This window comes from Cygnus atratus, chromosome 9 (genome assembly GCF_013377495.2).
Source record: "Cygnus atratus isolate AKBS03 ecotype Queensland, Australia chromosome 9, CAtr_DNAZoo_HiC_assembly, whole genome shotgun sequence".
Classification (NCBI taxonomy): Eukaryota; Metazoa; Chordata; class Aves; order Anseriformes; family Anatidae; genus Cygnus; species Cygnus atratus.
In genome coordinates, this window is record NC_066370.1 from 617,419 (window position 1) to 644,655 (window position 27,237).

Here is a 27,237-nt window from a genome sequence, read left to right on the forward strand (position 1 = left end):
GTGCCCGATGGCGGGGAGCGGGGGCAGCCCCCGTTTGGACCCCAGCCCCGAGCAGGGCTGCGGCCCCGTGTCGTGCCGTGCCGTGCCCCCGGACCGGGCCGTGCCGCCGCCAGGGGCTCGGCGGGGCGGGGCGGGGCGGGCGGCGGGATGGGAGGGGGGGGGAGGGAGGCCGGCGGAAGCGCATGCGCAGTGCCCCTCCCGCCGCTCAGCCCCCACCCCCCGGGCCGGGCGCTAACCCTTTCGGTCGGCGGCGGGACCTGTCATCGGTGACGTCGCAGCAGCGGCAGCCAATGGGAGGGCGCGGCGATTGTTTGCCCGCCGGGTCCGGCGCGGCGGCCCGGAGGCGGTGTGCGGCCGCCCGCGCCCTGTCCCGACCCGTCCGGTCCCGTCCCGACCCGACCCGTCCCGACCCGTTCCTCTCCGTCCCATCCCGTCCCGTCCCGCACCGCGTGGGGCTGCCCGACCCCGGGAGGAGGCCGGGCTCCGCGGGGGGACCTCCCCGTCCCGCCGCCGCCAAAAGCCGAGACCCCGCCGCCCCCCCAGAGCAGCCCACCCGCTGGCAGCGCCGCCGCCCGTGCGCCCCGCCGGCGGGGGCAGCGGGACGGGGAAACTTTCTTTTTTTTTTTTTTTTTGGGGGGGGGGTAGGAAAGAAAGAAAAACAGTTGTGGTTTTTTCTTTTGTTTTTTCTGTTTTTCCCCCTTTCTCTCTCTCCTCCCCGCCGTCAGGTGACTTTTTAGCGTTAGAAGCTAATGAGCGTGGATGCTTTGGGGATCCCAGTGATGGACCCTGCTGCACTCTCCCGGCGGAGCACGGCACTGAGCTTAGTAGACTTGGCGGGGGCTCCTCGCCCCCAGCACCACCACCGCCCCCCTCCGAGCATGCCGGCCTTCCCGGCCTTCGCCGGGCACCCCCACGCCACGGCGCCCACGCCGCCGGGGGAGCACGCCGCCGAGTCCCGCCTTGGGCCAGAACACATGGGGCACCGCCACCATCCTCCTCCTCAGCCTCCTCCTCAGCATCGCCCCGCGACCCTTAAGCTCGGCCCTGCCCCTCAGCCCCGCCACCAGCTCCACCACCACCATCATCATCATCATCATCCTCATCATCCGGCAGGCCAAGCCCAGGTGGTCTCTAGTCAAACAGGAGCGTTTGGCCCGGCGCAGTCACCAGCAGTCCCCTACCCCGTCTCTCACACAGCCCAGGCTCTGGCAGCAGGTAGGGACTTTTTCATACGCAGAGACCTGCCGGCCCCACTCATGCCAGGGCTGACCGAGCAGCATCCCGCTGCAAGTTCTCACCACGGACTGTTTGTCTCAACAACAGGTAGCTACCCTGGACACCATGGTCACCACCAGCACCACCACTCAGAAGCTGGGAATCCCTCTCTGTTCACTGGACTCCATGAGCAGCCTCCCCATGCAGCTCCAGGTGGCCATCTAAACGGACAGATAAGACTGGGGTTACCTGGAGAAATGTACGCCAGGTCTGAACATTTCAGTCAAGTACCAGCCTCCAGGACAGATCCTTTTGCTGCTTCTTCGCTTCATAGCTACGGTGGCATGAATCTGAACGTGAACCTGGCTCCACACCACGGCCCGGGGGCCTTCTTTCGTTACATGAGGCAGCCCATCAAACAGGAACTCATCTGTAAGTGGATTGAGTTGGACCAGACTCCCAAAAAATTATGCTCGAAAACTTTCAGCACGATGCACGAGCTGGTGACTCATGTCACCGTGGAGCACGTTGGAGGACCCGAGCAGTCCAATCACATATGTTTCTGGGAAGAGTGTCCAAGAGAAGGGAAACCTTTCAAGGCCAAATACAAACTTGTAAATCACATCAGAGTCCACACAGGTGAAAAACCTTTCCCCTGCCCTTTCCCAGGCTGTGGTAAAGTGTTTGCCAGATCAGAGAATCTCAAAATACACAAAAGAACTCATACAGGTCAGTATGTAAAGCTCTCTTTACTCTCTGTGTTATTCAGCATATGGTTTTGCTTTATTTTGTTTTAATGTATCCTTTGCGTTGTTATTGAATGCACGCCAAGTACTTCTGGAAAATAAATTCTCAGATTTGTTTGCTTCTTTACCGTTTGGAGGGAGGGGGGAGAAATGAAAAAAAAAAAAAAAGATGGGGGAGGTGAGCGAGAACAAATCTCAGAATTCTCATCCGTATTTTTGCTGCTTGTGCGGAGAGTGCTGTACCGTGTATGCGGGTAGATCTGTGAAAATACAGAGTGACATGGCTACAATTTCTGTTTCTTCACGCAGGCGAGGATTTATTTTTTTTTTGGCAGTTTAAAGTAGTTGGAGAAAAAAATGAAATCATTGTGTAAGCTCACAAATTAAATGTGAACAATAGGAGTTACAACTTGTCTAGTCAGTTTTGACTGATGTCGCTGAGATGCTGCTGCTCTAACATTGTGAGAATAACACAGCTGCGACCTTTTCGTTCAACAGTTTTGTTTTGGTCAGAGGGAGTTTCAAATGTTTGATCTGAATAACACTGACATTTTTAATGAGCATCGCCAGCCGAGGATTCCGTGCGTTCGCAGATATGGGGAGTTGCAAGTTCTGATTCTCGGGAGGGAAAAAGAGGAGAAGAAAACCCGGTATTGTTTCGGCCTGTACGTTTTGAAATGTCATTTGCAGATCTGTGAAGCGAAATTGGGACATGTGTCAGAAACGTCTGGTAGTTCTAGATAAGAGAAAATAAAGTAACTCGCTGGACGATCTCGCAAAACTATGTTTGAACTCTTCCGGGCAGGAAAACATTTATAATTAATGAAATTACTCGTAGAAAGTTTTCACACTTCCAGAAGCAGCTTGTCAAGTTGTATTAATTAGTTTAGCAGACGGTGTTTGTAGTCTGTAGCGCCGACTTTTTTTTTTTTTTTGCCTTTTTTTTTTTTTTTATCTGAGGAAGAAGATAAGAAGTAAGTCCTTTTTTGGAAAATGTAATCAGTTCCAGTGTAAGGTTTTCCACCTCCCACCCCCTCCTGTACAGCCTTATGCACTGCGAGGGAACTACATAATCCTATTGTAAGATCTGCTTACAGCCAAACGATTTTTTTCGCCCTCCAGTTCATAAAACTCCCCTTCCCTCATGCTCGGTGCGGTTTGACCTTCCAGGAGTTGCATTTTTATGCTATAACTCGACGTGGTATAATATGCATGACATATATACTAATTTCGTATCGCTATCGTCTAAGCATAGCACGGAGATTTTACGGCAAGCATCACTCGTCACCTAATTATTTTTCCATCGCTCTGTGAGTAGCTCATCTGTGAGGAGGGGGGGCAACAGCGAAGTTGGGTTCCTCTGCTGGCTTCTCGGCCCCCTTTTCGAGAAGAAACGAGTATCCCGGGTCACATAACTTGTATCCGAGCTAGCTCCTTGGCGGATCAGAACAGGTACAGCCATTAACCGGGAGAGCTCATCCCTTAATGACGGTGTTTTTCTTAAGTAAACAAACTTTTACTGCTCTTTAACGGCCTCACTGTTTGAATTATCTGAAGCAGAAAATGGTTAAATTCTTGGGGAAAGTGACCTACATCGGAGAGGCAGGTTCAGGGCAAACCCGAGATCGGAGCCTTGCGTTTATTAAACATAATTCCGCGCGTCTGTACTTTTCACTTTAACTTTCCCGGTGATTAATTGCTGTATTGTGAAAACTCCTGCAGGGCCTTTATGGTTCTACCGTTTCTATTAAACACCCAGAAGTTGTCAAAAGCGAAATGTTTCTGAAACCCTAATAGAACTCGCTACAAATTATTCATGAAGACAGTCCTAGATTCAACAGGAAAATTATTGCCTCCTCAAATATTCATGACTTCGGATTTCTCCCAGGCCGGGGAGCAGGCGGAGGGCTTGCTGGCGACGGCCGAGCTCTCCCCGCTCGGGGCTGGCCCCGAAGCCGGCAGCGGGCCGAGGGGCGCGACCGGGGCCCCCCCTGCGCCTTCCCAGTGGGGCCGGGAACAATGGGGCGAGGCGGGGGCCGCAGCCCTCGCCCTGCAGGCCGCCCCCCGCGCCTCGCCCGCAGCCCCGGGGCCGCCACCGCCGGCCTCCCACCCCCCGGAGAAGTTGGTAAATACCTTAATCCACTCCCGGAGCCGGGGGATTATGCCCCGGTTTCGCAGCCGAAATGCACCGACCGCTTTGGCACCAGCTACAAGTGTGGGGTTAAAATGGCGGGGTTGGGCTCCTGCGCTCCTTCCATCGCCCGGGGAACTTTCTGCGTGGCTGCATCGCCGCACCTCGGTGCCCGGGCTGTAACGTGGCCTCTCCCTCGCGGGTAGGGATTTCCACGTAAGAAAAAGCCGCTCTCGCGAAAGGAATACTTGCAAAAGGCTAGGCTGGCTCCTCTTTAGCGAGGCGTTCAGAGAATGCAGAGCAGACGGCAGCGAAAACGCTGCCCTCTTCCCCGTCGCTGTCTGAGCGCACGGAGGGGCTTTTCGGCGGCTCTTTCACGGGGTTAAGCCAAGTTTCACATTTTTCAACTCCGGAGAAGGCAGAACGCGCCGCAGCCCGCTTTTACCTGAATGCAACTCACTTTGCACAACCGGAGTGCTTATGACGATGGCTTTCCCTGGGGTCTCCTAACTTACTGCTTGCTTGTACTACACTAATATCCTTGATTTGTTGTCTCAACTTAGATGCTGAAGGTCAAATTGTTTCCTTACGTGGAGCTGTAATTAGATTATATGCGTGCGTGTGCCTATGCATACGCACCAGTGTATAGGGACAGTATTTGGTTACAACCCGCATCATTTTCTAAGAGACCTTATTTTTAACCTCTCCCCCCTTCTCTCTAATGCCAGGTGTTTACCAATCCTCTGTGCAAATGTTAGCGGTGCACGGTGTGAGAGATCGGCATTGATTATTACAGTGGAAAAGACACACTTTAAACGCGAAGCCATGAGCTTTTTCCCACCCACCTTGCATAAAGTGCATTCATGTGAAATATTTGGAATGCCTTCCTTTATCTGCCCGTGTTCAGACCCGAGCGAGAGGTGGGCTGCGTCCCTCCGAAGTTTAATCGTGACGATCGGGGGGGTGGGTGTAGGGGGCAACAAATTAGAACACAAAACCTCGAAGCTTTTATACATGTTCGAAGTCCTTTCCACCATATACGCCATGATGGTGAACACAGTGGCTTTGTTTGCTCTTCACGTTTAAGGTTCGGCTGTATATTTTGTGGTGTCCTCTGCTCCCCGATACTTTTGGGCTTTGGACAGATGAGAAGTCTATTTTCATACTCGGATGCTGCAGGACCTGCGTGCTCCTTGGCAAGCAGGCTTTTGTAGTTTGCTGTTATCAGGGACAAAAACGTAGTCATCGCTGCATCCTGAAGCTGTCTGTGGCACGTTTCCTCGAAAGCCTTCTCTATATCGTGTACCATGCCCGGTCCACACCTTCCGAGGTTAAACTCGCACACGACTCTGGCAGCACGATTATATTTCTATTATGCTTAACGTCACTTATCTTATTACCCGACAAATTAATCCCGATTGCAATTCCTTCCATGACTGAGTAGGCTCAAATGAAAAGAGGATCCTACCCTCCCGACAGAACCGTGCACCGGCCTAGTCATCCTCCAGCCGAATCCCTACCGTTTCGCCCCCCACCATCGCTGTCTTTTACCAAGATTTTGGGCTTTAACGCACGGCATCAGCAAGCAGGGCAGCGGGGAAGGGCGTGGGGATGCAGGTCTTCCCCGGGATTGTAATCAGCGCGAGAAAGGAGTGGAGGAGATGCGATCTGGCGAGGTGATGAATAATATTTCCACGTGCACCTCCGGGAGTGTGAGAAATGTATTTAACGTAGAAACGTTCCCATGGATAAATCACTGACCGCTCCTTCTGCGGGACACCGGAGTCCGCAGGGACGGCGCACATTGTTTACCCGGACAGAGCACTTGGCCTCTAAGTTTTCCTTATCTCGGGGCTTTGTCTTTTGCACAAACCCACGTCGACACGGAGGGCAGGGGAAGGAGTGGCTTGGAGCTGGCCGGGCAGGGAGCTCCCGCGGCGGAGCCGGCGGCGCAGCCGGGCGGGCAGAGGGCGGCGGCCGGGGCAGCTCGGCGGGTCAGGGCCGGGGGGGAGCAGCCTCGGGGGGAGCCGTGCCTAGGGATGGAGAGAGGGAAGGCAGGGCCGGGGGTGCCCCGCGGCCCCCTTACTAACGGCTGTGCTCGCCCGTTCCCTCCTGCAGGGGAGAAGCCGTTCAAATGCGAATTCGAGGGCTGCGACAGACGCTTCGCCAACAGCAGTGACAGGAAGAAGCACTCGCACGTCCACACCAGCGACAAGCCCTACAACTGCAAAGTGAGAGGCTGCGACAAGTCCTACACCCACCCCAGCTCCCTGCGAAAACACATGAAAGTGCACTGCAAATCCCCTCCTCCCAGCTCCGGCTACGAGTCCTCCACGCCCTCCTTGGTGTCCCCCTCCTCGGACTCCGGCCGGGAGCCCCCCGCCTCGTGTTCCCACGCCGAGCCCTCCACGCCCGCGCCGCCCGCCGCCAACCTGAGCGAATGGTACGTGTGTCAGGGCGCGGGGGCCCGCGGCCCCCCCGGCCCTCCCGGGCCCCCCGCCGCCCCCCTGCCGTCGCGCCCCGACGGGCAGCCCCGGCCCCGCTGCTAGGGGCGGAAGGCGGCCGCGGGCGGCCCCCGGCGGGCTGGGGACCGGGAGCGCGGCTGCAGGGCACGGGGAGATCGAGCGGGAGAGGAGGAGAGGGGCCGCGGCGGGAGCTCGGCCCCAGGGAGGCAGAGACCTGAGCCCCGGCCACCGTGCCCCGGAGGGCTGTTGCCTCCTTCCCCCCTCCGCCCCATACGCCCCCGCTCTGACCGCCTCGCTCCAGTTTGTTTACAAGCCCACAGAGTTTCCTTTCCTTTCCTTTCCTTTCCTTTCCTTTCCTTTCCTTTCCTTTCCTTTCCTTTCCTTTCCTTTCCTTTCCTTGCCTTGCCTTGCCTTGCCTTGCCTTGCCTTGCCTTGCCTTGCCTCGCCTCGCCTCGCCTCGCCTCGCCTCTCCCCTCCTCTCCTCTCCTCTCCTCTCCTCTCCTCTCCTCTCCTCTCCTCTCCTCTCCTCTCCTCTCCTCTCCTCTCCTCTCCTCTCCTCTCCTCTCCTCTCCTCTCCTCTCCTCTCCTCTCCTCTCCTCTCCTGCTCCCCCTTTCTTTCCCTTCCCCTCCCCTCCCCCCTTCCCTTCCTCTTCCCTTCCCCTTCCTCTTCCCCTCTCCCTTTCCTCCTCTTTCCCTTCCCCTTCCTCTTCCTCTCCCTTTTTCCTCTCCCTTCCCTCCTCCCTTCCCTTCCCTTCCCTTCCCTTCCCTTCCCTTCCCTTCCCTTCCCTTCCCTTCCCTTCCCTTCCCTTCCCTTCCCTTCCCTTCCCTTCCCTTCCCTTCCCTTCCCTTCCCTTCCCTTCCCTTCCCTTCCCTTCCCTTCCCTTCCCTTCCCTTCCCTTCCCTTCCCTTCCCTTCCCTTCCCTTCCCTTCCCTTCCCTTCCCTTCCCTTCCCTTCCCTTCCCTTCCCTTCCCTTCCCTTCCCTTCCCTTCCCTCTCCCACCCGAAAAACCAAAGCGGTTTCACACACATTTGTAGCCGTACAGACTTTCTCTTGTCAACAGTATCTCGTGCTGGAGTGTTCTGTTCACCCACTATTTTCTGTGCGAGTGTGTTTTTTTAAAGAAATATATATATATAAGCTATTATTTGTTACCGAATTGTACAAAATGGATCCATTAAATTTTTTTGATTAATTAACTCGCTCGATGGACGTTTCTGTAAAGCATCCCCCCACTTCTCCCTCTTGCAGTATAGAACTATATATGCATATATACACACACACATATATATATATATTTCCCCGCCGGCAGTGGCTAATCGAGGCAGCCCGGGGGTGGCAATGCCCCCGTCAGCCCTGGGCGAGGGGGCTCCTGGAGCAGGGGGCCGGGGGGGGGGCACAGCCGGCCCGGTGACGTCACGGCGGGGGGGGCCAGGGCCGGGCGACCCCCGGCAGAGCGGAGGCCTGGGGCCGCTGCTCCACGGCCCTGCGAAAATTTTAAAAAGGGGATAAATCCTCGTAGCGGGCAACACTGCGGCTTTGGCAGGTTCGTCTTGCCCCAGGACTAAAAAACTAGACCCTACACAAACATGCCAGGGTTGCTCCTGTGGACGAGAGAGAGAAGGAAGGGAAAAAAGTCACAAAATCCTCCGGTGGGGTAGCTTGAAACTGCTGAATGGTGTCGTTTTAATTACTTTAATGATGTTTAAGAATAGCAGATCGGCAAATAAATAGCCAGGGCTGCTGGAGGAGGTTTCCACGGCTCGCTCCGTGCAGGCAGAAGGCTGCTGGAGCCGCTTCCCCTCTCCCCTTGTGCACCACCTCTGCGCCCAGGTGATGGGCTGCCGTGTGTGCAAGTGCACGTGCACACGGATACACAGATGTGTGTATTCGCATCCAGAAATGTAAAAGCTGGAGGAAAATAAACAGACGGTCAGTGGCACAAACACCCCCGCAGAGAGCTCATCCCCCCTGCCGCAGCTTAATTTTCCTCCCGAGGCACTAACTCGGGGTCCCCTGCCTCACCCGCACGAAGTGCCCAACTTTTTGGGGTTTTATGCGCCGTTCATTTCTCTCGAGTGGTAGCAGCGGTGTGTCCGTGCCGGGAGGGGCACGCAGCGATTTACCCAGTCGAGAGAAATGCGAGAGGAGCCCAAACTGGGGGGCGAGTGCTGCCCTCTGACCCTGCAGCCCCTGAAACTTGTGCCGTGGAAATGGAAAGGTAGGGGAGGCAGCTGCGGGCAGGGAGGATGTTTCCATCTTGTCCTGAGATCTGTTTATTTCTTTATTTCTCTTTTTGCACAAGTGTTTGGATGTGCGGGCTAATCACCTTTAATTTTTCATTTGCTTGTTACAGATGTCTACCCCGTTGCTCTCAAGGTAATCTAGACAGACGCAGCTGAAAGCCTGAATCTTATGCCTTAGACATCAAAGAAAGCTCGCACAAAGAAGTATTTCTTCACAACGGTGAATCTTCATGGTAAGTTAGGATTTCTATGGCAATAGGCAAGTCATACTTAAATAGTGAAAGGCGAAGTCTGGAGCCCATCCAGTCTTTTCATTAAGGACATAATATTTACGTCTAAGAGACCCTTTTTCTTGTGTATACAAGTATATATTTTTGTTTGACGCGAACTAAATCATTTTCATTTAATTTCCGGTAAACAAAACCCACGCGAACAGGGCACTTGTTCCAGATCATAATAAAAATGGATAAGAATGTCAGGAAGAAAAGGCCCGCTTGAACCTCGCCTCAGCTCACTTTTGTTTCTGCTTTCTGCCGGGATCAGAGAATGCGTTTGGGATTTGAGGGCGAGTTTCTAAAGGCAAGGAAATGGTTTTTAAGAGGGAAAAGAAAAGGAGAAAGGTCTAATCAAGCTCGGGTTGTTCAAAGGGCCTGATTTTGGGGTTGAAAGTGTGAGTTTTATGGTGCATCAGCATGCCACGTTAGGATCGCTATGGTAATGAGGAGAGCAATAGCAAGCGGCCTTCAAAGGAGGCACACTCCATTTGAGACAGTCTATTAAGATACATTTGCACTGACCTTTGGTTTCATGCTAGCTTAATACACTCAATCTGCCCCTCGCTACGGACATCCTTTCTCCAGCCCCAGCCCTTCGGCGGGGTTGCGGCCCGCTCGGCTTCGCCCTCACCCCGAGGCGGGCTCTGCAGCCTCCAGCCCCGGCCGAAGGGAGGCTGCGGCCTCCGGCCTCGCTCGCCGCCAGCCCGCGGCCAAAAGACCCGGCCCCGGAGCCCCCAGCCGCGCACCCCTAGGCCCCGGCCCTCCCGAAGGGAGGTAGGACGGGAAGCGGAGCCCCTCCGGGCCGCCCCCGATCCCCCGAGGACCTCGGGCCTCGACAGCAGCCCTGGCACCCCCGGAGGCCCGCGCAGCCTCCGCGGGGCGCGGAACTTGACACCCGGCCGGCCGGGGCCATGGGCACTGGGCCATGCGCCCGGGAAAGTTAGAAGTCCATGTTCCAGTAATTGTCTTGTTGTTTATTTTATCCAAGTACCCCAGTGAATAGGGGAAAAATAAACACGATGAAAAAAAATTCAAACAGTTGAGTCGTCTTTAGTGCCAGCCCTTGTGGTTGAATAAAAAGGATGGTCCAATTTCTATTGAGCTGAGAAATCTTTGAAGTGGGAGTTATTATCTGAGAAATTCCTGCTCGTCGTCCTAACAACGCTGATGAAACGTAAAAGGTTCTTTGTCAGCGATTTGTTCTCCTCTCTGTCAAACTCACCCTGCCCGTTAGCTTTAAACCGTTTCTAAAGAGATAAAATCAAACTTTTAAAGATAACTTTAGGGGCCCAGAGGGTGCAGAAAATACCAAACTATCGAATGCTGTGTATAGACATACATCTGGATATGTGTGTCCGTGTCTGTGTGAAACTGTCTGTGTACAGATGTCCATAGACGTCTGTATGACCTTACTGCTCGAAAGTTGAAATGATGTCCATTTTTGCATTTTATCCTCTGAACTTTTCTGTCTAATAAATTATTCCTACACATATGCTGCACAGAATGCAGCTCTTGGGGGAGGCAGAACTGTTGAGTTTCATTGCCACCAGAATGTGACCAACAAACGTTTTCCTTCCAGTAGAATGAAAGCAACAGCACACACGTAAGAGTAAAGGCTTTGATCGTTTTAACAGTCCGAATACCTATTAAGCGTGTATATACTGCAATGTACCGAAGTTGTTAACGCATTCAAAGCGACGGCTTCCATATGCTCCCATGTTTTATTGTCCGTAAGTGTAAAGATAGTCAAACTACATCTCTTTTGTATCTTCATTTTATAAACATCACCGTGTGAACTGAAACCATTCCCTTCTAAGGGCTTATTTAGGAGTTTCTCATTGGAGATCATTAAATGCTCTGTTTGTAAAACGAATTCCTTGACCTTGTAATTCATCAGTGTACTTCTATTTTAGTTGCTACAGAATGATCTGAGCCCAATCCTGCCATTCTAAGCAACCCTATTAATTTAATGGGACTTTTCCTGAGTCAAACTGCAGACCGAGTCAAACTGCAGTGGAGTGGGTATTTATTATTACTATTATTGTTATTATTGATCCCGGGTCTTGTCATATTTATGGGAAAATCTACCACATGTGAACTGTACAGAGAAGAAATGTCTCTGAAAATGTAGCTTACAAGAACATTTGCAATGTTGATATGCTGTATCTCTTTTCAGACTTCTTATATTCCATATTTTCCTTCATCACATGTTTGGTAATGAAGGAACGTGCTGTTGTGTGTTTGAACATACTATTTGTTTTTAGTATTTGGATTTTTTTACAATAAATATTTATAAACCTATCATTTCTATGGTTATTTTACAAATGTGCACTTTTAAAAATATGTGTTTGTACCGGCGATACCGAGCCATTCCTAAAACACTGTGTAGACGACCTTGTCTTTCTGTCGTTTTTTTTATTAGTTGGAAAAAGAAAGTGTCAAACTGGTGTATATGTGGTGTACAATCAAGTCCTAACGCGTGGTTTTTGTTGGTCTTCAACCTCTCCTAATGTTAATCGTTTTAGGTTGGCATTTGCATTAAAGAACCGAACCAAACCCAAACACCTCGTTGGCTTCATTTCCGAGATTCCGGTTTTCAGAGCAGGGGCTTCAAACGAGTTCTCCTTTCCATATGGGCCGAAGCGCGGCGTGAGAAAGCGGAGCCCGGTGTGAGCCGAGTTCCTGCCTTGGCCAGCCCTGTCCCTTTGTCGTTGTGTCGCCGGGTCCCCCCGCCGGTGCCCGCCGAGCCCTTCGCACACGCGTCCCGTCGGAGGTCAGCGGCGCTCGGCGGGAGGTGCCCTCCGGGGCCGCCCCACAGGGCTCGGCTCCCACTGCCCGCAGGGGTCATTGTGCCGGCGGGGCGGGCGAGAGCTAAAATTGGTCGTTTGAAGGACTTTCCCCCCAAAAGGAGTCCCCGTCGCAGTGACACTTTCTGTGAGGGTGCTGAGATTTTTATTTTTTTCGGAGAGGAAATCCTTTCATCGCTTGAAGTACCCAAAGGTAACCCCGCTTCGCCTTGCGTGTTCCACTGACCGGGTTTAATATGTTGCAGGGTTTCGCAGCTCCTGAACTTGCTCAGATTTTCTTCGCGTGACTTTGTAAGGCTCGGCGTTGCCATTTGGACAGCTGCAGCCCTGGGCACATAGCAGCCCCGCGGGGCGCATGCGCACTGCCGCTTCGCCTTTTTTTTTCTTTTTTTTTTTTTAGGAGGAGGAAAACTTGAAAGAAGTTGCCTAACACCCAGAGATGACAAAAAGTTGGCTTCGTCTGGCAGCAATATTGTCAATAAAGAATGCATTCGACTGCAGAAAGAGAGAGAGAGAGAAGGAGAGCAAGAAAAGAATTCAGGAAAGAAAAGAATTCAAGAAAAAGAAAGAACGGAAGGAAAACATTTTTGCTGATATGTAAAAGACAAAAAATGGCACATAAAGGAACGGAGGGCTAACAGTACATGCTAATTAAAGAATACAATTCTATGGTCTGTAATGATTGAGCAAAGACATGTACTTATTACACTTGACTGTCAACAAGGGAAGGAATGTCCCCTCAGACAACATGGTGAGAGACGTGTGGGCATTATTAGTGGCCCTTTCATAGACGTTGCCTTTTCTTTCTCAATGCTGACAAACCATTTTGGAGGGAACCATCCCCTGTTGCTTCCTATCATCGATCCCCATGCAAGTCCCTGCATTGTGCAAGTGCATTAATTAAAGACCATTCATTTAACAAAAGAACATTGTATGTTCAGGAAAGGAAGATTAGAAATATGAATCAGTAACCAAAGCCCATTTCTGATGTGTTATCAAGAGAAGCAGAGGGGCGATAGGTGCAGTGAGCTGCTCCACGCACTTCACCTCGCCAGCCCTGAGTGGCGCTGAGCTCGTTCGGACAGAACACCTGAAATGGATTACAATTGGAAATAGCTTCTTTTCAAGTGTCTCAGTGTGCGTCAGCCTGCTGAGCCCTCCCTGCCTGCTCAGAGGGGCTGGCATGGCCTGGCATGGCCTGATCTGGGCCCCCACTGCAGCCAACAGGGGCAGAGCCCCCTCCCCAGAAACAACACCTGAAATGGGCCCGGGCTGCTGTGTGTGGGCACTCACACTCACATTTGTACTCACACTCACTCATACACTCACACACAGACTCATACACACGCTCCCCAGACTCCCACCCACTCCCACTCATGCACACACTCACTCACACACACACATTCACACACACATGCTGTCATACACATACACTCACACTCATGCACACACTCACACTCACACACCCATTTGCTATGTCAACGGGATTTTTCCAGCTGTCTGTGCACACACACGTACAGGCTCAGACACCCATACATGCACTCTTCCCTCCCCATCCCTTCTCTATCTCGATTTTTCCAGCCCGAGGGAAGAGCCAGCTGCTGCTGCCAAGCCAGTCGCGACACGAGTGCGGCTTGTCACGAGAAGGTGGAAGGGGAGTGCGGACAAGTGGAGCTTAACGTGGAGTGGGGGCAGGAGAAGTCGGATTCCCAGTATCACCCACATGACTCTCTAAGCGGCTCCAGCTCCGCTAAAACCTCTGGGCCATATGGTAGTTTATTTACACCCTTTGTCTTTTCGTGTGTCGCCTGGTGCAAAAATATTTCTGGGATATAAATGAAAGTAATCTAGGGTAAACAAACAAGGGGAGTGGCTGCTTAAAGGATATGTAACATTTCTGAGATCCCAACAGAGCACGTCGTTCCCATGGTTATAATGGGTCAAGAATAGCAATTAAAGCTTCTAGTTAAACCCCCCAGATTTTTAATGCTGAATGACACATTGACTCCATTTTCTCGTAGATGATTTAGAGTTTTTGCAGGATTGCTCTAGGGAAGGAGAAGGAGTGGGAGACGACAAAAGTCACCGCAAAAATAATTCTTTAATATAGGAAAAAAAAAAAAAAAAGATTAAGGTGTTCCTAATGATGGCAACAGCTTAGAAAAACCTCTACAGTTCTTCTGTGAGGCTGCATTTGGTCTCAACCCGTTCTGCACTTGGAGCTATCCCGGTCTGAGGAGAGGACCAGGACCTCGCCTGGACCAGGGGATGGGATCCCGCGGCACCGGGCACCAGCTCCGGCGCTAGAAATCCACACACCAAGCTCGATTTCTTCCTCAACTGCGGCAGTAGCCCACTGGCCGGCACTGGAGCATGCTGGGCTACGACGAACATTTTTTTTTCCTTAAAATAAACAGGACTCCCCAGTGAATCGGCTGATTTTTATTATTATTATTTTTCCCCATCCAGCCTATGTCACCCAGAGGATCGGCTCCTTACTGCTGCGAAACCTGTCTCCGGGTCGCTGTGCTGGTGATGCGCGGACTGAGGAAACCACCCTGGGGTGCCGGAGGGGGAGCGGCCGCGGGTCGAGCTGGGGCGGCTGCTCCGCTGCCTGGCCGGGGGGGCCCCACCGGCACCGCGCTGCTCCCTGCCTCTCTGCTGCCCCTGGGATACCTGCCCGAGCCCTCACTGAAAGCCAAACAAAAGCTCAGATCTCCACCCTCCCTCCCCAACCAGCTGTTTTGGGAAGACCAAAAAAAAAAATATATATATATATATGTACATTATTCATTATTCTCCAACTTTTGGCTAGTCACTGCTGGCTTAAATTATCTTCTGCCCTGGGGGGGCAATAGTGAAGCAGTGGGAGCTCCTTGCTCCACCGCCTGCTTCCGCGAGCGGCTGGGAAACTGGGTGCATCTGAACTTGGGCACAACTGTGCTGCTCTGGTGCAGCCCTCGTCCTCCAGGGGCCGGGGCTGGTGGGGCTGGAAGTCCCGGAGAGGGAATTCAAAGGGAGGTTTCAAGGGGGAGGTTTTGTTCTGTCTACCTGAGGACAGATTAATCCCCGCATATACTTGGTAAAGATGAAGATCTTGCTGGGAGGAAGGGAAAAAAATATCGGTAGGAAAAGACTGAAGGAGTCACTGGATTGTTATTGTCTGGAAAACAGGCCACCTTTTAAAACCTGTTGTAGAAATACAGAGACTCCTTTAAGTGTGAAATATCATTTCATTGTAAATAGTCAAAAAAGAGTCGGTAATCCAACTTCCGGAAACTGTTCTGAATTATTTCAGCAGACTCTTTTAAAAGGGGATTAGCAGGGCTTTAGGGGCAAAATCCTTCTGTTTTATTCAATCTCTGATTTTATGTTATAATTACTAGATGTAAAGACTCGCGAATTAGTATGCAGGCGTCGTCCAGACATTATGCAGGTGCTATTCTAATCATTCAGCTTTTTAATTAAGGAACGAGGTAAGAAAACAGAATCATAAAAACACTTTTGTGAGAGCTGAGAAAATCGTGAGCGACTGCATGAATAAAGCCTTTATACCTTATCCTGACAGGTCAGACACCAATTGCCTGACTTACGACCTTTTCTTGCTGAAACAATGGTTAACAGCTTTCTCACCTTGTTCCCATTATAGCCTTTATTTTCGTAGAGAATTTATGGAAATGGCCCCGAAATGCTTACACTAAAGAGGGGTGCAAAAAGGTATTGCAATTTTAACTGGTGCGTGTCCCGTTTAAAGATACTTTCGGGTCGCTCGGAAATGGAGGGTCTCGGTCCGGCAGGAGAATTTGAGTAGATCGAGGCGGTTGGAAGCATAAAATTCTCCTCCATGAGAGGAGGGGAAACAAACAAACAAAAAAAGCCACCCAAAGTTGCCGGAATGCCCGGGCAGCCGGAGCGGCTGGGACGGCGCCGGGTCCCCTTTTGTTCGGTGCATCAGAAGGCATCGTGCTCCTTGATCCCGCAATGCAAACTTAAAGCCTTTGTGGGCTTTGTTATTATTACTTAATTTCTTTCCCTTGCCTTCCTTCCCTCCCCTCCTCTCCCCCCTCCCCACTCCTGGCACTAGTGCATCACGTGTATTAACATATGAATGAAACAAGCAGAGCCAATGCACTTAAGGTAATACCTATGCTCCGTTCTCGCCTGATTATCTTTTTATAGAAAGTTACATTAACTAATGACATTTACATAAATATGAATAATTAGTAAGGTAAGTAATTCTGCTCTGACGGGGGAAGGCGGAGTAGGAAAGTGCCTAAGACCTCAGCCCAATTTTCGGCTCTGCAGTCCTGGGTGCTGCTTCGCCCTGGCACCGGCAAGGAGCCGCAGAAATGTGTGCGGGAAGGAGGGGAACTGTCACATTTATATTGTTTTCTTTTTTCTGATGTGAAACTTTTATCTTGTGTCCCTCTTTCATCTCCCCTCCAGACCTCCAGTTCTGAGCAGAGTTCAGTGGCTGTAAATGATAGGTTCCCAAAAGCATCAATCCGCGCTCCTCTAGTACTTGGCCGAGAACAATGCAAGTATTAGGATATCAGCAGCACTCGAAATGATCACGCGTTAAATTATTTTGCTTTCACGGATGAGGGGGCTTTTTTCCAATGTAAATCAAGCGCTTTAGTTATTAAGTCTGAACACTAATCTCCAACAACCTTTACATAATGTGGCAGAATGTGCCACACCACTTCGCACCTGCACTCTGAATAGAGCCGCCTTTTCAATGTAAGACACGCTTGTTGCCCCTGGGCTCCAAAGGAGTTGTGTGAATAAGTCAAGCTTTTTGAATACCCCTACTCGCTTTCTCTTCCTCCTTTGATCACAGAAAATGTCTTCTAATTTGTCCTTTTTCATTGTAACAACGTTTTCAAGTCTCTTTTTATTTTCCAAACCACATATTTATAAAGAACATAAATCGCCCCAGAAAACAAAAGTTTTCTCCTCGCCAACTGGCCGAGTAGCCTATGATCACTTTGTTATTCACAAGGGGAAGAAGGGGAAAACAAGGTTCTCGCAAAGACTGTTGCTTCTCGAGTTTGTCCTAAACAAACGTTTAACTTTGAGACGGGACGCGGGGGGAGAAACATGCTTGTTCCCTTCAGGAATAAGGGCAGATCCATTTGACTTGGGGATCCTCTCGCTGCTCTCTCCAGGCTGGTGGCCAGCTGCGGTTCAACCTTTCAGGCACCAGTGATAAATGGCGTGGAGGAGGGCAGGAGGCACCGCTCCCTCTCCTTGCCCACTGCAACCTCCGCCTGCTTTCTGAGCTCACCAGGCAGAGCAGGGCGAAGCCAGCTGTAGCGAGGGGGTTGCGCGCATTAATCCGTAGCTGAGATGCCTACTTTAACGACCTCCGAGGATAATGATCTCTAATTTATAAATCCACGCAGGAAGTCAAAGCCAATAGGGAGCGGACCCGCATCGTTCCTGCGAAAAACCCGCCGGGCTCCCCCTCCCCCCAGAGCTCCCCGACCCTGATGTGCCGCCGGGAGCCGAGCGCTGCTGCCCCGCCGTGGAGTGCGCCGTGCCCGGTGCCTGCTTTACCGGTGCTCGGTGCCTGGTGCCTGCTACCCGGTGCCCGGTGCCCGCCGCCCCCTGCCTGCCCGCCCCGCAGCTGCTCCGGGGCTGGCCCCCAGCAGGGCTTCCACCTCCTGCCGCCTCCCCGGCCCCGTCTCAGACATCTCCGAGGCTCTCTGCCCGAGTGTCTGCTAAGGAGCAGTAGGTTAATGGCATCTCAGGGAAGTTGGTCGCTCTGCAGGCTGTGCCCGACATAGGAGTTCCTCACTCCTCCTTCTCCCAGACGGGTTTCCGGACTACTCTTTAACAACCCTATTCATTAGCAAGTTAATCAAGGCTGTAATCCCGGCGAAGAGGTGCCCTTCTTCGTCAAGAAAGGTGCATTTCTGCCGCAGCTAAAACCACCTCTGGAGCGTGCACCTATGCGCAGCACTGCGCAGCGCCCGTTCCCCCCTCCGACGGGCTGCCTCCACCGAGAGGCTATTTTCTTACATTACCGTAGGCTCCGGGTAAGAAAACTAACAAACCCTTCTAATACAGTTTAAAACACTTTGATGTCTTGCCAAGAAACAGACTTCCTTCAAGAGACAAGTCAACATTTGTTTTTCACATTAAATAGCGTTTAGTTGCCACTGAAAAAATGATGCTGAAGGACCACTTTTTAATTCGATGTATAACAACCGCGGGGGTCTAAGAGAAAATAACGGCGAAGGCTATAGACACAAATAACTAAATTACCAAAACGTTAGTATATCTCCTAGGTTCATTAATATGTAACAGACTCCCCAGTTAATCTCCAAAAGCCAGTGTTCCCCCTCTAAAATAGCACTCTGGGACGAATTGTACAGGAGATCAATCACTGCTAATGCAGTAAGGTTTACTGCAAGGGGGGAAAAAGCTATTTACACCTTCAAATAGAAGCTTTTGAGATTTAAGAGTAAGGGTCATACATCACCAAGAATAAATGATTATGAATTGGTAAACGCGCCCTCCAGCCATTAGCTATGCGACGCGATTTATCATTTCTGGGTGTTTTTCTTTTTAAAATCATCTGGCTGTTTGAAAAGAAAAGCATGATGGAGAAAAAAACACCGCGGGAAAGTTTGTTTTTGCATATACTATAAGTCATCAAAACATGGCTATTCAGAAATAAACGGGGTCACCTATGAACTGCTTAACGAGAGACAATAAAGCCTTTCCATTGTACACTTTTATGACTAAGGGATCGGTGGGCTTCTCCGAGCCGAGCCTCCGGCCGCTTCTGCCTTTTTTCCCCCCTTTTCATTGGAGGTTACAAAGCCGCGAGTGTTGTAAGAAATCATTTACGCCCTAAAAATGAAGTGCCAGGGTCTTGCCGTCGCCTGACATAAATTGAACTTAAACTCCTGGACTTTTTTGCCAGTTTTCATCAATTACCAGTTGTTAGCCAAGATGCTCACAAACACCCGCGTAAGGACTGGACGGGGAGGACCTGCCCTGGCATCAGATGCTGGATGATAGGACAGGACACCTCTTGTTTCTTGTCTCCTTTGTCGAAAAAGGATGAGGGCTCGTTTGGGTGGAAAACCTTGCAGCTCAGGTCCGTGGAACCCGGCTCAGCCCTCTACCGCTCCATGGAGAGCTTTTTTGCTTCTGTGCGTGTCGTCGGCTTTTTTTTTTTTCTTTCTTTGATTGAAATTGGTTCGCAATGCCAAGTAAACCTTTTTCCACTTAGACTGTGCTCAGGGCGGTGGGAATGTTGCTCATCAAATTAAATAATCTATAATAAAACGCATACTTCAGAGCTGGGAAAGAATGACAGCGTGCTCTCCGAGGGCGGGGGCGGCTGGCTGGCGGGCCCGGCCCCTGGCTGCTGGAGGTCGGGGACCGATCCCCAGCGTCGGGCACCGTGCCCGAAATGCCTGCCCAGCGCCCCTGGCACCTTCCGTCGGGGGCAACCGACGGGGCAGGGGTTGGGGGGTGGCATAAAAAAGATTTTTTTTGGGGGGAATCACCTGCCGCTTCGTTGAGAGCTCCTGCGCCCCCTAAATAACGGAGCGCCAGGCCAGGGGCGAGGTGCTGGCGCTGGGTAGGGAGGAGAGGCGAGGGGGACATCTATGATGGGGCCCTTGGAGTCGCTCAAACCAGGGCAGTCCGGTCCCTTCAGGCCTCTCGGGGGAGGTGTGCGAGGGACCTCCGCTCGGAAGGGCCTCCGGGGAAAATACAAAGCTCCCTAAACGGTTATGTCCCCCTGCCCCAGTACGTCGGGCTTCAATTGTGGGAAGTGCCTGTTTTCTTAGGGTAAGAGATTCAATATGTCTGGTGAAAGGGTCTGTGTCAGTGAGGCTCACAGCAGGTAACGAGCTCTGCTAGGGGGCTTTTTAGTCCCACTTCTAACACTCCTAACATATTTGCAAGATTTGGGAATAAAGCGACTTGCTTGTGGACTTGAGGAAGAGTTGAGATTTCTGGTTTGTTTTACAAGCTCGTTACAGGCACATTTGGCCAAAGGACACTGTTTTATGTAAAGACAAAGACACAGAGCCCGTTCTGGGGAATGCGGGGCTTTTACAAAACCCTGCTCCGTCGCTTATTGTCTACTGGGTGGCTTTGAAAAAAAGCCAGGCAGTTGCGCATGACGGGTTTCTGTCCCTCTCCTCTGGGAGCAACTACCTTGCTCAAGGCACCTGGAGACGTTGACCAGGCGATGCTGTCCCCTCTCAGTTCCTGGGCGTCTCCCTTCTCTCCGCGGCAGCGCAGCGCCCTTGGGCCAGCTGCGGAGAGCCGCGGAGCCCCAGACAGACGGGGCGGGCGCGCCGGGGCGCACGGCCCCCGACAGGAAGCGGCCCCGTGCCGCTCGCCCACCAAACCAGTGGCAGCCTCGGCGTGGACTTCACTGTGGCAGCAGCAGGTTTGCGCTCTCTGCCAAGCGGGGAGGCCGTGGAAAGCTTTGCCAGGTGCTGCCCGCAGCGAGGAGAGGGCAGAAAGCGCCTGGCCCCTGCCCCGACCTGCTGCGCGCCCGGCCCCGGCCTCACGCTCCGACCTCGGGGCGTGTAGGCGCACAGCATCGCCTCCTATTCCCTCTGTTCCCGTCACTGGAGAGGGGTAATAAACTGGTAATTCCCCGTTGTCACAGGAGAAGGGAGACTGACTCTGCTCCTTTCCTCACCAGGATCCCCACTGGAAGGTCCACTTCGTGGTCCACCAAAAAGGACTGGAATTCGAGATGTGTTCCTCAGAAACCCTCTTAACTTTTCCTCAGAAACCTTCCCCTCTTTAAGAAGCCTATTTCAGAAGGCAGAGGAGGGAAAAAAAATTCTTAGATGGTCTAGTTCTCTGGAATAGATGAGATTGTCTCTTTGAATATCTAATGCTGCAATTCCAGTTCGAAGTAAACCCATTTCCTCTTTATTACATCATTCTGCATTTTATTTCTATGATTTTATGTTTTACTGCTGTTGCTTTTTCCTGTGAAAGTCTCTATTTTCAGCGTTATAGAAAGTCTCTGAAGATCCATAAGATTATTATTTATCTGACTTTGTGTGTCTCCAAGTGCTGTATACATTATATAATTGCTTTAAAATGTTTTCATAAATTACATTCAGAAATGTGTCATAGTAAATTACCTTTGTAATAAAATGTAAAAAATGCAAATGGCTGTTGTCTTTATTACGTTTTAAACCATTGGTTTATCTGCACTATTTCACTTGTCAGTTGCACAATATGTTGTATAAAGGGAAAGCACAGTTTGATAACAGATAGATGGAACCTCGTGTGTAATCTAGCAGGCACGTACAGTTTGGGTCATTTCCTTATCTCCCGCAGAAAAGACATTATCCCCCTCATATTTACATACTTTTCAATATTTGTCAAACAATCATAAATTATAAATTAATGAAATGTTCGACAGTCTTCAGAGATCAGACTAATGAAGACATTTACCTTTTTGGTGATTTGGAGTCTCATCTTTGTAAGTTTAATGACATTTAGACTCTCACGGTTTATTAGGCTTTATTAGATTTGTCCTTCACTCCTGCTGTCATTCATATGTCTCTGCATAAACATCACCTGCTTCAGGTACAAGAACAAATCGACTTCTTCCAGGAAGGCTCCGGAGCGGCGGCGCCGCCAGCCCCGGGAGCGGCGCGGAGCAGCGGGGCGCGGGGGGACGCGCAAGGCCGCGCAGGGTTCTCCTCGCCCGGCACCCGCAGCCTGCTCGCCGCCCCGGCCGGGGCTGGCAGCCCGCTCCCCAGCCAGCTCTCGAAGTTGGGAGTTATTAAATGACCTCCCGAGCCAAGAAAGCCATGTGCGTTTGATTACGCCGGAGACCCAGCCCAGGCAGACAGGCGCACCCACCCGCCCCAGCGCCCCCCGACTCTCGGGGCCCTCCTGGTCGGACTCTGGAGCCACGGAGGGAGTGTGCCAGTGACAGAAAGCTGGAGCCTTTATTTCATTCCCCTCTCTCTCTCTTTACAATTATTATTTGTTTTTTGACCGGAGGGATTTGATGCTCCAGAGCGCCGGGCCGGGCACAGCGATGCCCGGGTGGGCAGGCAGCCTGTCCCCGCTCTGCGCCGGGCGGGGAACTCGCTCTGATGGATGGTACCTGCCTCTCCAACACGATTAGGCTGCAGAAATTAGGTTGCCCCCTGAGAGAGGCCGGATGCCGTCCCGCTCCACCTTTGCCTGGGGAGGTGCACGCTGAACCGCGCCGGCCAGACCCCGGCGCCATCTTCCCGGGAACAAAGACCCGGGCATCCCCCAGCCTCTCCCTCTAATCGAGTTTCCTAATTGCATTACTCCGCTGGCAAATGTCAGGAGCATGTGCTGGGGCGCCGTGCCCCCCCCCCCTCCCCGCACGCCTGCCTCCCCGGAGGCCTCACGGAGGCCGGCCGTCGGGCCTCGACGCCCGGCGCCCCCTGCTCGACGGCGGCCGGCCCGGCCGCGCTGCCCTGCGCCGCCCCGACGGCTGCGAGGGGAGCTGCCTCGGAGCCTCCTAAAATAGAGACCGGGTCTAAACCTCGCGCTCAGAACCTCGAACATTGTTTGCAGAGGCTTCCAAATATTTCCAAACAACGCTTTTTTAAAACACAATGGAGAGTTATTAAAGCGCTTGTTGGTAAAGTGAGCATGTGTTCTGCAATCATCAAAAATTGATATGTACCGCCAGTAAAGTAATTATGCACCATCCTGAGGATACGAGAACAGTACATTGTTAATCCACTTGCACACCCGTTGACTTGCAGCATCAGGCTGCAAATAGCTTAATTAAGTCATACACGTGGAATATAACCATATTGTTACATTGCATTACGCGCACTATATCTCAATTTATTGAGACAATTAATGCTAGTGATAGACCTCGGGCAAAAAATATTAACCGCAAAGCACTGAAGTTGCATTCTGGTGACATTAGCAGTGCGGCAAGTAAACACTGGAACTAGGCACAACCTTCCGAGAACTGCGAGGACTTCCGAGCATGCCTCCTGCCCCCAAACCCGTCCTTAGCAGGCACTTTGGCCAGCCGGAGGGAAAGATCTCCGCAATGCTCCGCTTCCTAGCTGTGTCCTGACTTTCGAAAACACTCTCCGAGCCAAACCCCCTCGCTCCTCTTGACTCAAGGGAACTTTGTGCTGAACGGGAACTCCGGGATCGGTCCCCAGAGAGAGTCTGGAGCAAAGGAACTCAGAGTTTCCCCGCAAAGCTGAGGAAGGGTGACATAACGGGGTTGGGGGAGGAGGCGGATGAACATCAGCTTTTTGGGGGCAGCGTGGAGCTGAGAGGACCCAGCAGCCCTCCTAGCAGCCCGTACACTCGTGAACGTGACCGTACGTCGGGACTTCGCCCAGGGGAGCGACGAGGCTGCAGCGAGGGGGGCGATGCTGCGGGCCCTCCGAGCCCCGAGCGGGGCAGAGCTGCCCCGGAGCATCCTCACGGCGGCGGAGCTGGGTGCTGGGGGCCAGGGAGCGGTGCGGAGTCGGGGCACAACGAATAAAGCCCCCGCAGCTCCCGACCCCTCGACCCCTCCTGCCCCTCTCGACGCCCCCGCTGCGGGGGGAGCCCCGGGGTCGCTCCCCCGACGGGACCCCCAAGGGCGAAGCCAACACCGGTTGCGCTCGCAGCACCCCCGTTTTCCCTCCGTCTGCACGGAGTCTCCGGGCGCCCTGCACCGGCTGCGGAGCCGGAGGGAGCCGGGAGAGGTGCGGGGCAGGGGGGAAGTGCCGTGGGGGCGGCAGCGCCTGGGGGGTGGCTCTGCTCTGCTCTCTGCTCGCTTGTGTAGAGAAGCGCAGGTACGCGCCTGGAAGCGGGCGGCTGGGGCGCACTCCTCTACCGCCCGATTTATCCCTTTTTCTACAAACCAACTCAGAATCGATAGTGTTTTCTGGGGAACAAAATATCCTCCAACCAAAACCAAAACCCCTTTGTCTGCCTGACTTAACCGCCCCTTCCAAATTGTCCAGACGCCCCTCGGTTGTGCGCTGCCATTCCCAGCGGGATGAGGTCTCTCCAAGTTCCCTCAGCCTGCGCTTTTTGGGGATGCAAAGGGCAATTGCCAACCTCGCGAAGAGCTTTGATTTAACGGATTTCCCAAAGGTTTTGCGAAAAAGACGTCCAGAAGGTAACCAGGGTTGTCCTGGACGTGTCTCCCTCCCACACCAAGGTGACCCGCCGGGGGCAGCCCCGGGGACAGGCAGGAGCAGAGCTCAGCCCCGAGCGCTGGGTTGCAGCGAGGGCTGCAGGGAGGGCTGCAGCAGGGTAGGGGGTGCCAAGTGGGACACACGTGTCCGCTCCCACCCCGCTGTCCAGCGCGGCTCAGCCCCGTAAACACACGAATGGGGGGGTGCTCTGAAGCTTTTTTTTTCGTAGTTTTCTTCACCAGCTCTTCCACTCTTGCGCATCTCAGCGCTTTTCGTGAGCAGCTGCACCAGCGATGGAAACGACTGCAAAGTGTCTCCTCGTCCTGACCACTGGCATTGCCACAGCCATGGTCAGCTGGGCAGGGACTGTCGGGGACCAAGTCCCAGACACGAAGATCATTAGGGTTAGGAAACCACGCAGCAAGTTTGTGCTTTGAAAGGTGACCGCGCCAGTGCGCGATTCGCACTCCCCTATAGACAGGCAAACACGCGCTCCTTCTGCCTTATGGTTCACTTTTTTTTTTGCGCGCTGTTCTCCTTCTATTTCGTTTAATCCTTTACAAATCGAGCCCAATTTTACTGCCCCCCACACACAACACCTCACCCCCCATCCCCGGAAAACAGACGGCTCCGGGGGTTTCCCCTTCTTTTCTCGGCTTCCGGGGGCTCTGCGCAGCGAGACCTGCGCCACGACAGGTCCCGAAGCTCGACCCCCCCGCGGGCAGCACCTGCCCCCACGCGTGGGCACGGCGGCTCCACAGGTGGGGCCGCGGGGGCTCTGTCGCTGCCGGGACACAGGTGGCTTCAGGCTCTGCCGCTGCCACCGGCCTCTGGCCGGGACCGCACGGCGGCCGCGGAGCGCTGTGCGCCCGCCCCAAACCTGCGGGACAGTGCCCGGCCCCAGGGCAGGGGGGAAGGAAGGGAGCGAGATCCTGCGGTCCCCGAGCGGGGGGATGCTCGTTGTGCACGGGGGGACAGTGGTGGGAGAAGGGGAGAGCGGAGAGGAGAGCCCGGGCAGTTTAGATAGCAATTAACCTCCCCTCTACACACGCCGAACTCACTCTTCCCCCGGACCAGGGGCATCAGAAACTCCGTCTGCTATCAAAACAGGTGGACACAGTCCCGGATAAAGGCTAAAGGGCCAAATCTCTGCCCTTTCTTAGAGCCAGGACAACTTTCTGGAAGGCAATTGTAGCCTCTTCCTGGCACTGAGATCACAAGAATTGCAAAGGTTTTTAAACCAGGAGAGAATAGAGTTTATTCGAGGTTTGGGAACAGCTTATAGATGTTTCCTAATAACAACCAAAACCACACCGAATTCATACCCTGCTCCACAGAGTCCCTCGTCTGGGTTATTTATTATTATTATTATTATTATTATTATTATTATTATTATTATTATTATTATTATTCGGAGCTGTTATTATTTAGATCTATTTATTACTCAAAAGACAGGAGCTGTTTCACAGCACAGCCTGCAATCCTTGCAGTCCTTTGCAGTCCTTTCGACTTGTCCTTTCTGGTTATGGCCGTGCAACCCTCCCCGGGACCAGAGATGAGGTGCTGGTACATTAAAACTAACACCTTGCCCAGGGGCTTCGAGACGATGCACCTTTTCAAAAAAACAAAAACAAACAAAAAAGATGCCTTGTCCCTTCTCCACGGGCAGAAAGAAGAACGATTCGTGACACGTGAATCATAAAAGTTCACTTTTGTTTATTTGTTTGTTGAGATATTTAAAATGGAGCGAAACAAAGCACGTTAAACAGGGAAAAAAAGCAAAAAAAAAAAGCAAATAGTCTGAAGGACTGTAACTTCAGTGGCTGGGTTTGAAGCGGGCAGACTCTGGCTACCTTTGACCATCTGGCTGGTTTAAGCTTTTGCCCCCATGCTGTATGATTTTAGCTTAAAATCTCTTCCGTTGCAGTGCCGCTTTTATTGAATTCATCAAAAGCAAACTTTCCCGAGTTTTTTTTTTTTTTTTTTTTTAAAGAAGGGCTAAAATAATAAGTCGACCACTGTGACATTCTCTGGGCTTAGGCCATTTTTCATAACGCAGCTGATACGCTTTTGTGCAGCTAAGGCGACCAAACAGATGAATAACGAGAAAAGTCTTTCGAAAACTAAAGCTTCCAGCTTTTCCCATCTTTAAAAAGTTAAGCAAAGTGAGAGGTGCATGTAGAAAAACCTCTCAAATCCAAAAAATAAACTCCACCACGCCAAAGATCAGGGCATTACTTTTATACCTCTGAATGGTAACGATGCCTTTTAAACAACTTACTGCACACACACACACACACACACACGCACACACGCACACACACACACTCACACAAAACTTTAAAGCTTGTGAAACTGCCCAGGTGGTGTTTATAGGATCGTAGCCAGTGGGTTGTAAAGAAATCCGAGACATTTGAAGGAGATTAGACTATTTAGAAATATATGACACAACATTTTTTAAAAAATATTTTAGTCTTGTTTCACTGTATCCACCGTGTATAATGCAGGGCTTGAAGGATCAAGTTGTCTGCAGCGCTAAAGAAGAGTGCCACAATTTGTGATGATTTGGCAGGCGGGGGTAAGTTTATTTTTTAAAACGTGTTTTCTCATGTGTGTATGCTTGTATTTAAAGTCTGCGCTGCGAAGAAATGTGCCCTCGTGATTTTAATGTTATTTTAGCCATAAACCAGTTTTGTGCTTAGAATCACGTCTCTAACGTTGTTGATGTTCTTCCTGGAATTTTGTCAAAAAAAAAAAAAAAATCCAGATTCTCTCAGCACCAGAGCCCCGCAGCAGTCAGACCCCACAGTGCAGGACTGCTAGGCGACTGCCTCTATAGCACAAGGCAACAAGTAAGAATTTCACGAGCTTTCGCTTGGGTTCAGAATAATCGTTTTTAGTTGGAGTCTTTTTTTTTTTTTTTTTTTTTTACGTCTCACTTCCATGTATTTATCTATTTATTTATTTATTTATTTTGCACGTGCGAACGCCAAACCTGAGTGCTTTAAGACCACAACTGTGAAACCCGGGTTTATTACGAAAACTACTGTATGTATAGCCTGGATGGAAGCACAGCCATTGGTTCAAACAAAATGACTATTGATTCAAAGTGCGAGCCCTCCAGGCTGAACCGAGAAGGAAGGAATGGGTCGACGGCTTTTTTTTTTTTTTTCCTTAAAAGAGAGAGAGACTTCTAAGCTGCGAG

General features: G+C 51.8%; 1 protein-coding gene across 1 annotated transcript; it reads left to right on the top strand.

Moving 5' to 3' along the window:
• The first annotated feature begins 749 nt into the window (after window positions 1–749).
• On the top strand, window positions 750–6,641 carry ZIC4 (Zic family member 4). The gene is made up of 3 exons (XM_035544908.1): window positions 750–1,215; window positions 1,324–1,944; window positions 6,211–6,641. The coding sequence occupies exons 1-3, from the start codon at window positions 750–752 to the stop codon at window positions 6,639–6,641; spliced, it is 1,518 nt and encodes a 505-aa protein (XP_035400801.1).
• The last annotated feature ends 20,596 nt before the right edge of the window (window positions 6,642–27,237 follow it).

Bases quoted from the DNA above. Each gene is read 5' to 3' on its own strand.
- ZIC4 (XM_035544908.1), top strand. From the start codon at position 750: ATGAGCGTGGATGCTTTGGGGATCCCAGTGATGGACCCTGCTGCACTC. The intron at 1,216-1,323 runs GTAGGGACTTTT...TCTCAACAACAG, and splicing joins AGCCCAGGCTCTGGCAGCAG to GTAGCTACCCTGGACACCAT. The intron at 1,945-6,210 runs GTCAGTATGTAA...TCCCTCCTGCAG, and splicing joins ACACAAAAGAACTCATACAG to GGGAGAAGCCGTTCAAATGC.